General features: G+C 40.6%; 1 protein-coding gene across 1 annotated transcript; it reads right to left on the reverse strand.

Moving 5' to 3' along the window:
• Nucleotides 1-6,110: 6,110 nt before the first annotated feature.
• LOC134437217 (uncharacterized) lies at nucleotides 6,111-7,595 on the reverse strand. The gene is made up of 2 exons (XM_063186745.1): nucleotides 7,486-7,595; nucleotides 6,111-6,821 (listed from the first exon to the last, which is right to left on the reverse strand). Exons 1-2 carry the CDS (start codon nucleotides 7,510-7,512, stop codon nucleotides 6,192-6,194), a joined length of 657 nt encoding a protein of 218 aa, XP_063042815.1. The 5' UTR covers nucleotides 7,513-7,595; the 3' UTR covers nucleotides 6,111-6,191.
• Nucleotides 7,596-17,416: the final 9,821 nt, after the last annotated feature.

A 17,416-nucleotide genomic window follows, 5' to 3' on the forward strand; every position in this document is an offset into this window, starting at 1 on the left:
CAAAGTGCAATATAATAATGTGTTTTAAACAATACAAATCAAAAGAAATGCAACAGCCCCCAAAAAGCTGTCTATCACTTTATTACTAATCACTTTCATGCTGTGACTCAATTATTGCCACCACCTGCCCAATGCCTGATTACTCTGGTCACATGGTTCACTTGCCCCACTATATAAACCTGGATTGTTACACTGCTTTGGTTGCTTGTCTGAATGGCACGGCATAGCGCCAGACTCACTGGCTAATTGATTGATTAGCCGACTAGCTATTATTCACAAGCTGAGTGGTTGGTTTGTTGACTAGGTGGGTGGCAGCATAGTGCCGGTTGACTGGCTGGCGGCTTGGCCGGTTGACTGACTGCCTGACTGGTTTGTCCAGTCAACCCGCCAATTAACCGGCCTGGTTGCTGGCCAGTCAAACAGCCAGCCAGGCAGTCAGTCAACCAGCCAGGGAACCGCTGGCGACCTGGCTGGTTACCTGGCTGTTTGACTACTGGTTTGGCTGGCCGTTTGCCTGGCTGGCTGCCTCGCCAGTTGGCTACCTGGCCAATTAACGGGTTGGATTGTTTCATCTTTTGCAAGCCATCTTGTAGTATATCATGTTTTATGGTGGTGTGTTGCATAGTATTAGATTTAGACCTCTTGATTTGTTTAATAAATGCATTCCCATAAAGTTAGACTTAATACATACTCCACTTCAGGAAACTGCTACCGTCACTGTGACAGTACTTTTTTTTTTAATTTATGCCACAATTATGCAAGGCTGAACCTGGAGAAGTATGCACTTAGGACAGTGTCACATCATGGTACCATGCTATCTCAGTCATGGTGGAGGATGGAGAGGTGAAACGATACCATGTTCAAGGTATCTCAGACGTGGCAGCGGGAAAAGGGGGTGGCGGTGGGAGGATGCGGGGGTAGGACAGTGCCATGATCAGAGTAGTTTTGAATACGGAACATAGTTGTAATTTTAAACAACTGGACGGCAACTCTTTTTGCCAGCAATTTCTTGTAATTTTATATCTATTTGCTGGCAATTATTCCCCTGCAATTTGCTGTAAATTTCTGTCAGAAATCTTTAACAGTGTACACAAGTTTGCACTGCACCCCACTTCAGCTCCTCTTCCCCACCTGTCCCCCCACACCTCGCACATACTGTGCTAGTAGATCAAACTGGTGCGAGCTCATCGTCTCATGGACATTTGTGGTCGACTTTAGATACACAGTGTTTAATACCACCCACTGTGACGACAAGTTTTCGCTCACATACTTTGTCAACAACAATCGATGGTAACAAAGTCAAACTAGACTGCCTGTGCAGTCGCCTTCGACTGCTTAAGGTATATCCCCGAAACGCGACGCTTCCAGTCCCCCATCATTCCTACCACTCCCGTCCACCATTTTGTAAACGTATATGATACATACAGACGTGACATGACGTGCATAGGCTTAAAACCAAACGACTATTGTGAAAATGAAGCAAAAAATGGGGTAAATGGTAATACTGTTTTAATGGTTCAGTGGATATACCACATTAGGTACAGTGTAATAACCAGTGTAACAATATTTAATACAATGTAATTTTTTTACTTACATCATGTGTTTGTGCGTAAGTGGTATTACATGGTATTGCATACTGTTACACTCGTTATTACACTGTACCTGATATTGCATATTGTTACACTGGTATTACACTAGTATTACATGGTATTAAATATTGTTACATTGGTTATTACACTGTACCTAATATGGTAGATTCACTGAAATGGTGAACCATTAAAATACGGTGTTACCGGGCAAATCAATCCACCCAGTCAGAAGTTATGGGCCAAATGAAAATTCCGCCATTTTGAAAGTGTTGTCTCGTTATTACACTGTTCCTGATATTGCATATTGTTACACTGGTATTACACTAGTATTACATGGTATTAAATATTGTTACATTGGTTATTACACTGTACCTAATATGGTAGATTCACTGAAATGGTGAACCATTAAAATACGGTGTTACCGGGCAAATCAATCCACCCAGTCAGAAGTTATGGGCCAAATGAAAATTCCGCCATTTTGAAAGTGTTGTCTTCCAAACTCGAATCAGTTCATGAACCTACCCTAAAGCATTCACACACAAAATCTGGGACAAATCCATCCACCCGGTCAGTAGTTATGGGCCAAACAATAATTCGGCCATCTTGAATTCAGCCATCTTGAAAGTGTTGACCTCCAAACTCGAATCAGTTCATGAACCTACCCCAGAGCATTCACACACCAAATCTGGGACAAATCCACCCACCCGGTCAGAAGTTATGGACCAAGTTAATATTCGTCCATCTTGAATTCAGCCATCTTGAAAGTGTTGACCTCCCAACTCGTAGCAGTTCATGAACCTACCCTAGAGCATTCACACACCAAATCTGGGACAAATCCATCCACCCGGTCAGAAGTTATGGACCAAACAAAAATTCGGCCATCTTGAATTCAGCCATCTTGAAAGTGTTGACCTCCAAACTCGAATCAGTTCATGAACCTGCCCTAGAGCATTCACCCAAAAAATCTGGGACAAATCCAAACATCCGTTAAAAAGTTATCGCGTTAACACGAAAGACCTTACGCGGCGGCGGCGGCGGCGGACGCGGCGCACGCAAAACCATTACATCCCCGACGCTCCGCGTTTCGGGGATATAATGAGCCTATTGTCTGGAACAGCCAAATTGAGAAGTGATTGCTGGTGGGATGGATGAACTTTGTTTAAGTTGGAAATGTGAATCTCCCAGTCCCTAACGTTTGGACGTGACATGCCGGCTTCCCTGCCTTCACATATAATTTCAGTCGTCTGGAAGGGTCAAATCACGAAACTATTCCAGATGTGAGGGGTGAACTTTGTTTAAGTTTAAAATTTGCATCTCCCAATCACTACTGTTTGGCCTTGACATTTAATCCGCGTATATGTATAGCATCATTGTCGACCACACCCCCAAATGGAAGAAAATTTAGGAAAGTGAAAGAATGTCAACAAAGACCATACAGACATTCCTCCACATTTTAGTGAGCACAATTTACTCAAAACAAAAACACACACATACATTAATTAGACATTGATATGACTAGAGGGAAATAGGAAAATTCAAATATGGTCATAAATACAGAAATGACCAGAAACAAAAAAAACAAAGCCTGGCTACCTGCAATGGAACGGAATGTTCCTGAAAATATGGACTGGCCCAGAAAAAGCACCATGTAAAAAAACAACCGGAAAGGTGGCAATATAAAATAAATCGAAAGTATAAACTTATGTAACTGTAACTTCAACTTTAAAGAAACACTATGCTACTTTTTCATAGTCATGAAATGGCTTGGAACTCAAGGTTTTGCTTGACTGACCCATTATGGCGAAAATGGCAATATTTCCATCACCGCCTAGTGCTCCTGCTCCGAAACAGGACTTGCAATTTGGCCTGGCGCCACCGTGCCTTTTGTTATTGTGGAATTTGCGGCCACTAGGGGCGTATACATTTCTATGCTGAACGAGACCCATTTCCCTTCGTTTGCTAACTAAGCAGCAGCAGCTCGCTGAAAGCTGGCTACTGGCTAGCTGATTGTAAAATATCACGCTGGCATGCAGCGAAAACAACGAATGGGACTGCAAATAAATCACGAGCTAATTGAGATGAAAGGTTTGGACCGGCAAATAAATCGCTTGTGTGAACATTGGAAAAGGGCTTCAAACCGGAGAGAGCCGAACGCCAAAAGAGCAAAGATGTGGATTTTGTCATTCATTCACTGCACTGGGATTTATGCATTAGCATTCTCAAACCCAACGCCACCTCGTTTAGTTTACAAAGCTACACAAATGTATACGAGTTGAAATCTGATGTCGCTCATTTTAGGCCTACTTGATGTCAAGGGACACAATCAGTTGAGCAAGGCTAAAAATATATGTTGTTGCCGATCAAGAGGAGATGAAACGTGATCTCTAGCCGGCTTATGGATGTCCACTTTCACTTTCAACACCACATAAGATAAAAACGCGTCTTGTCACCTCGATTTCGAAATCTTTATTAAGACAACAAAATAAGCAATAGCCTTTTGTTTCCTCGTTCTTATATAGTTACTGGAAATGCGAAATAACGGGGATATCTGCCGGGAACAAGTGGATCAAATAATAGCCATCAGTGCAAACATGATTGCAGTTCTGTGTGAAGTGAATAGACGAAGCAGCGAACTCATAAGCAAGGGGGAGAATCGCACATATGATAAAGCCCCTTAGAAGTGGAGAGAGCTGAATGCAAGGAAGGGAATCTGGCTAATTACAGAAGATGAAGAAATTTAATTCGCACATAATCTCGAAGCCAATGTCTGTCTAATTTAGTTCAATGCAGATTTTCGGCAGACCCACTAGAGGCCGCTATAAAGTTGTTTATATCGGTGTGTTTATGTTAGGATATCTTAAACTTAGTATGTCCTTGAAAATGTAAGACCATACAAGAAACATTCCTAAATGTGCAGCGCTTTTATGCTTTAGCTTTTATGATCCTTATTCGTGTCTCTGTCTGCAACATTGTTGTATCTGTTGTTCAATTTCTGTACATACTTAATTCAGATGCAGATTGGTCGAGCCGCATGTAGACCGTGTTACCGTGGTTAGTGTCAGGGTTTAGCTACTGGTGCACTGCTGTCTGGTGATTGGCTCCTCAATTTAGTGTGTGGTACTCAGCCATATCATTCACTATCAAGTCCTGGTACTCTGTGATTTCATTGGCTGACCTGTTCTAGTACTCTGGAATGTCGTCGGCTATTAGACTGAGGTACTCTTGAACAGGGGTCCATATCTCGAAAGCGTCTTTGCTAACGACGGTAGCAACGTCCTTCGTGAGAGCGACTCAACTCTCTCTCGACAGCGACGCTCACCACTAAATCCAAGGGAATGGTGTTACGTCTTGAGACGGTCTTAAGACGGTCTTAAGACGGTTAGCAACGACAAGGATCGAGAAACGGACCCCAGCCTTGAATGGGCTGTTGTTTTGACTGAGACTTCAATACACATTGGTCATCTGCTCAACAACAGTTATGGTTACTCCACAGCGGCTTCTGGTGGGCAATCATCTACCCAACACCCCAAGCCTGAGAAACAACTATTAATGGCGGACTGGTTGAACTTTGAAATGTGCATCTCCCAGTCACTAATGTTTGGATGTGACATGCAGGCGTACCCGTTCTCACACTAATTTTAGTTTTCTGGAGCAGCCAAATTGAGAAACAATTACAGATGGGAGGGGTGAACTCGTTTCAAGTTTGAAATTTGCACCTCCCAGGCACTAATGGTTTGCCGTGACATTTAATCTGCTATATATAGAGCATCATTGTCTACCCCAACCCAAAATGGAGGGAAATTACAGAAAGGGCAAGAATCTCAATAAAGAAGGACATACAACCACTCGTCCACATTTCAGTAAGAACAATTTATTTGAACATCAAATATTAACATCACTTTGAAATGACAAGAGGACAAAGGAAAATTCTAAATACTAGGTTTTAAAAAAACAGAAATTATCACAAAAAAACGAAAACAACGTCTGACTGGCTGAATATACTATGTGAACAACAAGGTGATTCAAGAAGATGCACTTGTTTTATTTTATTATTGTGTTACTGTAACAGGGAATTCACATTGAGACAGTACTGTAGTCCCTTGAACATTTTCTGCACTGACCAAGACAAAGCAACACATAAAAAAGGACATACCCAGAAATATAGAACAACAAATTAAGTACAAACCTAATTAACTGTAACATGTGTTCATGTAATTTTAGGACCATAATGTCTGCTTTAGATTTTTGTTTTTGTTTTTAGCTTCCATCATCCTCATATTCAGTCAGCACTTAAGTGGTCCAGCCACTTGAAAGTACCGTTGCCATGGTTAGTACGCGTTCAGTTGGTACACAGCTGACTGGTGTTAAAATAATAATAATAATAATAATAATAATAATAATAATCATAATAAAAAATATGATGATGATGATGATGATGATGATGATGATAACAATAACAGACTTGCTAGCTGAAAAGACAGAGAATGTTTATACAGCAAGATTACTGATAACTGATAACATTTTACATATCATATATATTACACATTGTGTTTGACAAATTGATATATTCTGCATACATGTTGTTTGTTTTCTATCAGCACTCTATTTAGATGCACAGTGGTCCAGCCGCATGTAAACAGTGTTGCCGTGGTTCGTATCAGGGTTTAGTTGCTGGTACACATCAGTTGAGTGGTGGGCTCCCAGATGTGTGGCTCTGATGTGGTACTCTGACACGTCACGGTCAGTTACATTCTGGTAGTCTGCGGCCACATTGCCTGACATGAACTCGTAATCTGGGATGCCATTGGCTGCCAGGTTCTGATAGTCTGGATTATCATTGTCTGGGCAGTCCGTTTGACTGAATGAGTCGCAGGGATTTGATTTGGGATTAGGTTTGGGATTGGGATTGCTTTGTCTCTCCTGGTGACGGTGTGGTTTCACCACAGTTTGGTAGTCATGGCATGATGCGTCGGAAAAAGATCTGGAGTTTTCCGTTTGACAGACTGGATTGCTGGCGTTGAGTTTGGGATTGAGATTAGGATTGGGATTGCCATGTCTGTCCTGGTGACGGAGTGGTTTCACCACTGTTTGGTAATCATGGTATGACGCGTCGGAAAAAGAGCTGGAGCTCAGCCTCTGTTGCCTAGGAGGAGGGGGTCTTGAATTTCTCGCGGGCCTAGTGGGTCTGCTGGTCCCGTTTGTGGCAGCAGCAACAGCAACATCTTTCTTGCTCTGTTGAAATAAGTAAGGAGAGTTAACGAAATGGTAATGGCCATGACGATTTCTGTTAATTAAGACTCTTGGTAATGTAGCAACATTGTTATGATGAACTAAGCTTTTTAAGCAAATAGTAAATATGATCACCATTGATCCCATTTGCATTAAAGGCCTATGAGTGATGATATGACTTGAAAAGAAACACCACCACCACCACCACCATCTGTTAATGTAAGAGGTCTGAGTGACATTATTGGAGTCCAAACTCCTGAATTAATAAATGTTGCACATGCATAAAATCTATGCAGATGGATAATGGGAAACCCATCTGTGCATTTTCTACTGTAGTAAATGCATTAAGAGTGATGCAACTCTAGAAACAGCTACTGTATTAGGATTACAATTGGGACTAGCATTGGGGTTTCAATTAGGGTTGGGATTGAGACTAGTGGCGTGGTGGTGCATCATGCTAATCTTACAGTAAGAGCGCTTTAGGTCAGATGATGGCACTGAAGTGTCATAATTGTGCAGTGTTTCTTGTGTGATGGGCTGCTTCTATCAACAGTTTATAGGGACAGTAATCCCTACCCTGTACCCTGTAATAACTGTATAGCCTATAGCTTTATATAAAAGTGTCATGTAATGTAATGTAATGCAATGCAATGTAATGTAATGTCACCATGGTCTGGTACTCATCACATGGCATGGCAGTAAATGAGTTGGAGTTCAGGCCCTGATGCTGAGGAAAGGGTCTGCAGAGTCTCCCCTCAAGATCAGCAACATAAACTTTGGTCCTCTGATGGGAGAATTTAACAAAGAGATTGGAATTTACTTTTACTATCAGACCACCACCACCACCACCACCACCACCACCAACAACAACAACAACAACAACAACAACAACAACAACAACTACTACTACTACTACTACTACTATTAATATTAATATTAATATTAATATTACTACTTCTACTGCTGCTACTACTACTACTTCTACTACTAATAATAATAATTATGATAATAAATAACTAGAAATGCACTCAGAGAGTGCAGACCTCCGCCAAGGACGCTGATTGATAGAACCCATTGTTTTTTTTTAAAGTCTCCATGCCTTCTTTTTGTGGAGTTAAAAACTGGAATGTCCAAATTCGCCCTGTCCCGCAATTCAATTTGCGGGCACTACAGGCGTCCAGATTTCTAGGCTAACAATGATGAAGTATCTTTTTAAAAAATATCCTTGTTCCGGATCGTTATCCGGATAACCACCAAAATTCTATCACAAAGTTTGTTCCTTTTGTCATTTCCAACAACTCCACAAAGTTTCCAATAAATCCACAATCAGAAAAGCAACAGGTCCCAGGCACTCAGTAGTGTATCACCAAGAAGGAAGTATATTACCTCCGCCAAGGAGGTAATGTTTTCGGTTGCGTTGTTTGTCTGTCTGTTTGTCTGTTTGTCTGTCTGTTGGTTCTGGTGGTGATCCCGATCACGGACCGGAGCCAGGACTTTTTGAAATATTCTGTCAGCAGGATAACTCAAAAACGAATCAACCGATTTGGACGAAACTTTATGGAGTTCTTAGTAATGACCCAAGGAACAAGTGATTAAATTCTGAGGGTGAACCGAACCGGAACCAGGACTTTTTAAAAGAATCTTCACTGTTGCTGGGCTATATATCAAGATGCCCCTAGTGACTAGAAATTGAATTGGGGGGACTCCACTAAAAGAAGGCACAAAGACCTAGGGTGTAACATAGTCAAATGTTCCATCAAGCAGCTTCCTTGGCGGAGGTCTGCGCTCTCTGAGTGCCTCTAGTTAATAAGGGAATATACTCCCTTCATCGATACACTACTGAGTGCCTGGGACCTGTTGCTTTTCTGATTATGGATGCCTACCCCAAGAGCAACACTTTTGGACTGTTTAATACACCTGTGCTGGATTGACTTCTCTTTTTTCATCTAAATCCGTTCATAACTTTTTGAGTTATCCTGCTGACAGACAAACAAACAGACAAACAACAGACAGACAAACCAATGCGACCGAAAACATAACCTCCTTGGCAGAGGTAATAATAATGTCTATGCAATTGTGAAAATGAAAAATACATCAATGAAGCAAAAACAACGGTGGATGGAGGGAGGGATGGATGGATGTGTATGAACAGATACCCACCTGAGTATTTTCAACTCTCTCAGGCGGCAGATGAACTGCAAAGACAGACAAATTGTTACATAGGCCTACTAGCCATTTTTTCAGTAATTTAGTCATTTTTCTCACCTTTTCACCGTTTGTATTGTGTGTTATGGATCTACTAAGATCAATATGTGGGGAGTAAAATTCGATGAGGGATTGAGGCAGTTGTTGTTTGTTTTTCTCAAAAACATCCAAAAGCCGATGCAACTTCAGCAGACAACTAGCAACCAGCAATGCTTTTTGGGAAAACATTTGGAGTAAGCCTTAAGAGAGTTTTTAACAAAGTCTGCCCCCAGCTCAGATCTCGGAAAGGGCTGAGCCGGGTCACCGGGTACTGACAAGTCAAGGATAGCGTGGGCAGTACAACAGCATATTGAAATTGGCTGAACTGCTCCTTTAAAAGTTTGAAGTTGACAAGGTGTAGCCAAAGAACTTCATGACGCAAAGCAGAGTTGCATAGTTGACCTTTGAACAGTTTAATGCACACCTCGGAAGATAATACCTCGGAAGATGTTACTCTGCTTATGACACGCCAATTCAATTAAATTCAATTAAATTCATTTCAATTCAATTCAATTCAATTCAATTTCATTTCAGTTTTTATTAAATTCTAATAATGATAGAAAATAGCGCTGGATGATCTATTATACATTTAAGCCATTACCAGTTACTGTTCAACGGTTAAGTTTGACTATGCAGACCGTAGCCACAGCTGTCAATCGTCCGGCAAGTTGACCGTGGCTATACAGTAGATACAGTCGGGTGTTGATATGGAACAGTGCTAAGGTTTTAAGTGATCTTGACAGAACTGCTGTCTACTCGTGAAAGCCATATGATAACATGTATGTAGGCCTACTAAGGCTGTTGGGAATCAAGACAACAATCTTCTTGGATGTCTTCATGTGCTTTCCGAGTATCAGGATGATCCCAGTCAGCATAAGCAGAGCGAGAGGCATCAATATGGACATAACCGTGACATCTAGAGAAAGAGAGAGATAGAGATAGAGAGAGAGAGAGAGAGAGAGAGAGAGAGAGAGAGAGAGAGAGAGAGAGAGAGAGAGAGAGAGAGAGAGAGAGAGAGAGAGAGAGAGAGAGCATAGGGTAATATGTACAATATGTATTTTGAAAACAATGGCCTATACATTTCTCTCAAAGTGTACAATATATTAAAAACGTAAAGGTGCACTGTGTAATATTTTAGCAGTTTCTTTTAACAATGCATGCTGCCCATTCACAAATGTTACCGTGTTTACACATTCTTACCACCATCCTAAAATTCTAAATATTTGTTATGACTGGGAAATTGCACAGTGCACCTAACTTCATAACCACCCATCTGCATTTTCAAGTTTTCAAAACGTGATCAATGAAAGTTTCATTCGAAAACATTTGATTTGTGCTCAATAGTTGTTAACAATTACATAACAAGGGTTGATGACATCAAAATGATTATGGCTACCCTTTTTCTTGACTATTTAGGGTGTTTAGCCGGATCACACCGCACTCTCGATTAAAAGGTGCCAAACATAAACAAAAACTGTGTAAAATAGAAAGAAAAATGTCTGCACACTTAAATCCCCTTTGTGTTCTTTTTAATAGGCCAAGCTTTCGGTCTTCCTCCCTGAGGAAGGTCAGTAGACCGAAAGCTTGGCCTATTAAAAAGAACACAAAGGGGATTTAAGTGTGCAGACATTTTTCTTTCTATCTTGACTATTTAGGAAAATCACTGAAAAATCTCATTTTTCACAATTATTTGGAGTCCCCGAAGCATTGTGGCCTTAGTGGTCTTGCTCAATAGTATAACTTCATCAATCAAATTTATATAGCAAATTATCATACATAGCCTACTGTAAATATCTTTCAATGTGCTTAAGAGTAAATAAAGAAAAGAGAAAAGAAAAGATACATAGTAGAAAATAATAAGATAATAGATAACTATCACCAAAGGCAGATGAAAATGAAGCAATTTTTAAGGCTGGCAGCATAATGTCTAAATGCCATTCCACCATGTCTGGATTTGACCCTATGAAGCAGATGAGACTCTGAAGATCTGAGACATCTATTAGGATGCTATTGCTCTAGCATATTATTATTACCTCCGCCAAGCAGGTAATGTTTTTGGTCGCGTTGGTTTGTCTGTCTGTCTGTCTTTCTGATTGTTTGTCAGCAGCATAAATCAAAAACTAATCCACGGATTTGGACAAAACTTTGTGGAGTTGTTGATAATGACCCAAGGAACAAGTGATTCAGTTCTGGTGGTGATCCGAATCACGAACCGGAACCAGGACTTTTTAGGCAAAATATTATTTACCATTGCTGGCCTATATATCTAGATGCCCCTAGTGACCAGAAATTGAATTGCGGGGAAGCCACAAAAAGAAGGCAGAAAGACTTAGGGTGTAACATAGTCAGATGTTCTATCAAGCAGCTTCCTTGGCGGAGGTCTGCGCTCTCTTAGTGCTTCTAGTTATTATTATTATTATTATTATTATTATTATTATTATTATTTAATTATGAGGAGGGCCTCCTGGCCAGTTATGCATAGGGCCTCCTTATCAGCGGCCCTGGTGTACCCTCATGGGTCGCAGCACCCTACATTGAGAACCTTTCAAACCTTTCAACCTTTCATGATCGCCAGCGACCCTATTCTCAAATTACTGAAAACTATGTCACGATATCAATACTATGATGCTGCAGAGAGACTTAAGTAACAGATTAACATGTGGTCATTCCCATTTCGAGTTAATATAATGTGTCAGTACCTTTTCTGACGTGCAGGTGAATGGCAGAGACGAAATTCGGCCCTCCGTCTCCAAACTCTCCACACCAGTATGTGCCAGCATCCTCTGCTTTGACCTCAGAGATGGTGACGCTAAAGATTTCTGCGCTGGTGTTGACCAAAGTAACGAATCGCTCCCCTAGCTGTCGACCTTTCTCCAGACATTCAATGGGATCCTCCCCACGACAGAATATTGGCATCCCTCCTCCTGACTTAACCTGGCATTTTACTACCACAGTGGCACCCACATATCCGCTCGTTTCTTGCACTAGAAATAGAGAGAGAGAGAGAGAGAGAGAGAGAGAGAGAGAGAGAGAGAGAGAGAGAGAGAGAGAGAGAGAGAGAGAGAGAGAGAGAATAAAAAGAAGAAGAAGAACAAAGATAGACAGACCAGCACCAGAGATCCATATATTAACCATTTGCATACATACGTAAACATATATGTTTACATTCACTTAGCTATCATATGATAGATAGGTAGATCGATAGGTAGATAGATAGATAGACAGACAGACAGACAGACAGACAGACAGACAGACAGACAGACAGACAGACGAATAAAACACCTTTTAATTGTTTATTCTGTTAAACAGTGTATATTTTATTGTGAGAATGTACACAGAAGGTGAACATAGACAAGAATCATTTCACCCACTTTTGGCGAGCGAAAGCTCTGTTTTGTTTTGTTTTTTCGTTTGTTTATGGTTTGCATTATAACAGAGAGTTTGGTGTAAGTTTGGTGTAAGCCGGTTAAATTCACATAATACATGAAATTGAACTTGGAAAAAAATGTGGTTAACAAGAGAATCGTGCATGAAAATGATCATACCAAATACTTGTATGATCTAATAGATAAACAGACAGACAGACAGCCCGATATGCAGATATTCGAAACTCACAGGGTTTGACATGAAGCCTTCGTCCAGAGGTCCAACGTCCAATTTCGCAGCGGTACTCCCCAGAATCCTCTGTGGTCAGTTCCTCGATTTTGAAACTGAAGGTTTGCTCCACAGAGTTATCGTGGATGGAAGTGCGGCCATGGATGGCCTGTTGACCCTTCCCTGAGAAGACTAAGGTTTCGCGGCTAGACATATTGTAAATGGACCTGCACAGTAAGAAACAGGGTGTCAAAATTACAGAGGAAACTTTTTTTGACTCCAGATAGTATAGACCTACGTAAAAAAGTGTCAAATGTGTGTCAAATCATTCCAACAGTGGAGTCAAAAATCAGTGTTAAGTTCTGTGTTTAAGTTTACAGTGGACAGTGTATATCAACTGTAGACAGCAAGATGATTTCCTCACGTTCTAGCATTGATTTTTATACAATAATACTGAGCAGAATTGACTGACAATGTTACACTGTTAGTGTAAAATCACACTATTTTGGGGCCAAACGTTATCTGAAATGGAGTTAATTTAAACTATTAAAGAGTTATATTGACACCCCAGTTAAAAAAGTAATATTAACTGATGTAAGTTTAGAGATCTGTGAGGTTATTGTTGATGGAAGCTGTTTGTGGCCTAATAACCCTTGAGAGGACTGAAAATGCTCTAAGTGTACCTGGGGTTGGGCCAGTCGTCGTCATATGTGCACTTGATTGCCACCTTCCCCTGTTGATATCCAACATTTGGTAGTTCTTTCAATAAAAAAGTTTGTACAGGTCATTAACATTTAGATTTGCAAGGCAAGGCGAAAAAGGCAAGTTGTAGTTGTATATAGAACCGTTTATAAAACAAAGCACTGTGGCCTTTATTAGACTCGGTGAGCAGAGGGCTTAAGACTTACCCCAAAAGTGTACTGATTGCAAGGTGAGATTGCGCTTGTTATGCATGACCAGGCACTTGTAAACACCGTTGTGCTCATCATTCACATGTTTCATGGTGAATGTGAAACGCTTCAGGGTCTTGTCGTCTTGAAACCCCCGTCCTGGTGGAGTGCAGCTCCCGTCCTTCTGGACCTTAAAGTGGCAATTTGTTTTTTAGTCATATTACCTTGAACTTTCTAGACATTCTGAAAGTAGTACATGCAATAGCCTGTTATGGAAAAAAAGATGAGTTCTACAGAGCCTGCCAAGGCCAAGTCTTGTTTAGAAATAATAAGGCAAGGCAAGGCAATTTTATTTCTCAAGCGCATTTCATACACAGAGTAATTCAATGCACTGTACAGTGATAAAAAACATGCAAAAAAATCTGAAAAACAGGAGAGAATGGAGAAAAAGCAAAAGCATTAAAGCATAAAAACAGTATAATAAAAGCACAAGGCAGGGTAAACAAAAAAAGATTAAAGAGGCTAGGATAAAAACAAGAAGAAAATAAAGAGTAACATATATATAGCCTATATATATACAATACTGTTTAGTTTTAAAACTCTGTAGGCCTATTGTTGGGGCACATTTAACGTCATCGGGAAGCTGGTTCCAGAGCCTTGCAGCATAGACTAAAAACAGCCTCCCTATGCTTTGTTTTGATTCTAGGTAAAACCATGCGGTTATGTTCTAAAGACCTGATGTTCCTAGCCGCTGTGTAAAACAGAAACCTATCCCTAATACACACGTGAAGTCTGCCAGACCCTTAAGTGGTCCTTGGAGCCCCCTTGCACGGATGAGGCATAAATTAAATGTTGTTGTGTGCAGTGAGCACTGTGGAGAGCTCTGAGGCTGACAATGGATGTAACATTGTTAGGTGGCGACGAGCACGTTTTAACAAAAGCTTTATTCCATCCGCCATCACAGCACTGAACAACAACCTTCCACAATAACCCCCCCCCCCCCCCCCAAAAAAAAAAAAAAAAATTCGAATTGGGGATAATAAAGGCATCTAATCTAACGTTGATGTCGGTCAGGGGGAAAAAGAAACTTACATTTCTTGAACAAAAGAAAATATCTGTCTAGTTTCAAAAAGAAGATATAATTAACGTATTCAGTTGACAATGGTAGTTTCCCAGGAAAGCTTTCACTTTCAAATCTCTTATGTATTCCCATTCCTACCTTGCAGATCATCTTCTGGTGATTAAGGTACATGGCCGGGTATGGGCACGAGATGGTACTCCTCTCACCGAAGTAGCCAAACCTTTCCACGACTTCACCAGTGCAACCTGCTGTTGTTTAAAAAGAAGGAGAAATCACAATTGATGTACGATGTGTCCGTCGGGGATGTGTCTGTTCAGGGAGTTCTACCATTGTGGAATGCCATGGCCTAATGGTTAGGGTGGTGGTCTTCAGGTTGCAGGTTCAAATACAATCCTTACCACTCCTTACATCTCTATCCATGGCTGATGAACTCTTGAGCCAGGCACCTAACCACACAATGCTTCATGGACTATAACCAATACCCTGTAAATATATAATATATAAACTGCAAGATGAGTTGGATTTAAGTGTAATGCAATGTATAATTAGTCAGCTTTTCCAAGCATATCATTATTACAAATATAAGCATAATATGTAAACTATTTCTTACAACACAAGCCTGCATTTCTTAAGAAAAAAAACGAGCTTGTGTCGCCTCTTAATGCACGCCGTACCTCCTGTGGCACGCTGTAATAGACACTGAAAGTTAACAACTATAGTACTACACTACGACAGTGTACGGGGCCTTTAATAATACATTGCGACTTGGTCATCGACATTCTGGTAACAGCTAATTTATAATGCCATGTCTTAAGGGGTTACATAGTTCACAATTGTTCCCGAAAAAGGTTTTTAGGGCAAATTTGGTTTGAAACACTGCCCTGATGACTCTTTGAAAAAACTTTCTTTACAATGTTGCTAGACTACTACTGCAGTATTGTACTGCACTTTACAACTCAGACATTGCCATATGGGTGACAACAAACTCATAAAGAGACTGGGTCTTAAATCATTAAAACTATAATGAAATAAAAAAATATGTATTACCTGGGAAAAGATACAGCATTATTATCAGAAGGTGTCCCATTTTGCACTTTTGTTTTATCTTCAGTGTGTGGCTGTGGAGAAGAGAGTAGACAGAGGAGTAGAGCCCAGTGCTTTCGAGAAAATGCACCACAGTGCATATTATTTCTTCAGATATGAGAGAGTGGTCAGTCATCAGTCTACGTCAGATTCATGGTTGTCAGATGTGACTGACGATTTCCAATCCAAATTGTGACCAAAACCCGCCTGGAGAAACTAAATCCTGCCGAAACAAGTCGAATTAAATTTATTTGTATGGCCATAAATCTACATAAAAGCTGACCAAACACCCCTTTTTAACAGAGAGTCATTCAACCAAATTGGGCAGGAAACTGCCCTAACCTTACAACACTGTCCTCAGTCTGTGTCAGCTTCTCTACTATTTTTGTCTTGCAAGGTATTGCACAAACTCAGATTCAAACGTCCATCGAGGCCCACTGGGCCCCAGTCTAGGGCCCCAAGAGAGTAAAAGGGTTTTTTTCCTTTTCTTTTTCATATTGTGTTAAAATCGCACTTAAAAAGTATATTTTTGAAATATAGAGAGGTACTGTATATACCCCCAAATCCCCAACAATATCAGGTCTGTAACATCTGGCCTAAAACCCTATATATTTTTGTACAATAGCAACACACATGAAAGGGGGGCTTTCTTGCTGTCTTGCCCAGGGGCCCCATGGAGGCATAATCCATCCCTGGCCATCACACACTCGCACGCACACACTCCCAATGTGTGTGTGTGTGTGTGTGTGTGAGAGAGAGAGAGAGAGAGAGAGAGAGAGAGAGAGAGAGAGAGAGAGAGAGAGAGATTGTGCTGGTTTGTTTTCCTGGAAGTAGGAGCTGATGCAATGTCTCTGATGTCAGTCCTAGGAAAGAAGCACTACACGCTAAAAATACCATTATTATTTTTACTTTTAAAGGAACAGTCCACCCACTTTAGATTTTCACATATTTGCAGTATTTCCAAGCATTATTCATGAATGTGCATATCATTTTCTTCTCAGTATGTTCAGTACTTAGATTTATTGGATTATAATTATTAGCATAGCTTAGCATAATCACTGGAAGTGGATGGGGGCAATAGCATCAAGCCACAAATGATCACAGGATGGGATTAAATAGCTGTTGATTTTTAAATTCATTTTTAAGTAGTTTATAAGTACATTTGAGGATGTTTTGTTTGCCCCCATAGACTTGCATTGCTGCGCTTAATTTGGCTATGCCGTTTAACTAGACAATGCAAACACATAGACAACAATGATAATATGCACATTCATGAATAATGCTTGAAAATACTGCAAATACGTGAAAATCAAAACACTTGAAATGATCTCCAATTCAGATAGAATAGTAGCCTCTTACGGCACTTCAGATGGGTTTGTAGATCTATTCACTCTTTGCTGAAAATGCTCAACAACATCATACTAACAATGCGAAGGCATTTCCAGATCAAGCAACCGTGTCTCGGGCCATTCGTGAAGTCTTTACGAGAAATACAGAAAAAAATCAACCTTCAGCCTCGTGGTGCCGTTGCGAATAGTCTCATTTCTCGTGGTTGGGTGACGAAAGGGGGAATTGATAATTGGTGTAGTTTGGTTCTGGGGGGAAGAATAATGCGGACGGACGTCAACAATCAAGCGTGAGTGAAGGCTAACTGGAAACGACGGTAATCAAACATTTCAAACAAGTGATTTAGGGTTACATTTAGG

Source organism: Engraulis encrasicolus, chromosome 1 (genome assembly GCF_034702125.1).
Source record: "Engraulis encrasicolus isolate BLACKSEA-1 chromosome 1, IST_EnEncr_1.0, whole genome shotgun sequence".
Lineage (NCBI taxonomy): Eukaryota > Metazoa > Chordata > Actinopteri > Clupeiformes > Engraulidae > Engraulis > Engraulis encrasicolus.

Excerpts from the sequence above, each read along its gene's own strand:
- LOC134437217 (XM_063186745.1), bottom strand. The coding sequence starts at position 7,512 with ATGCCATGTGATGAGTACCAGACCATG. Across the intron at positions 6,822-7,485 it reads GTGATGAGTACCAGACCATG|AGCAAGAAAGATGTTGCTGT; the intron begins GTGACATTACAT and ends TTATTTCAACAG.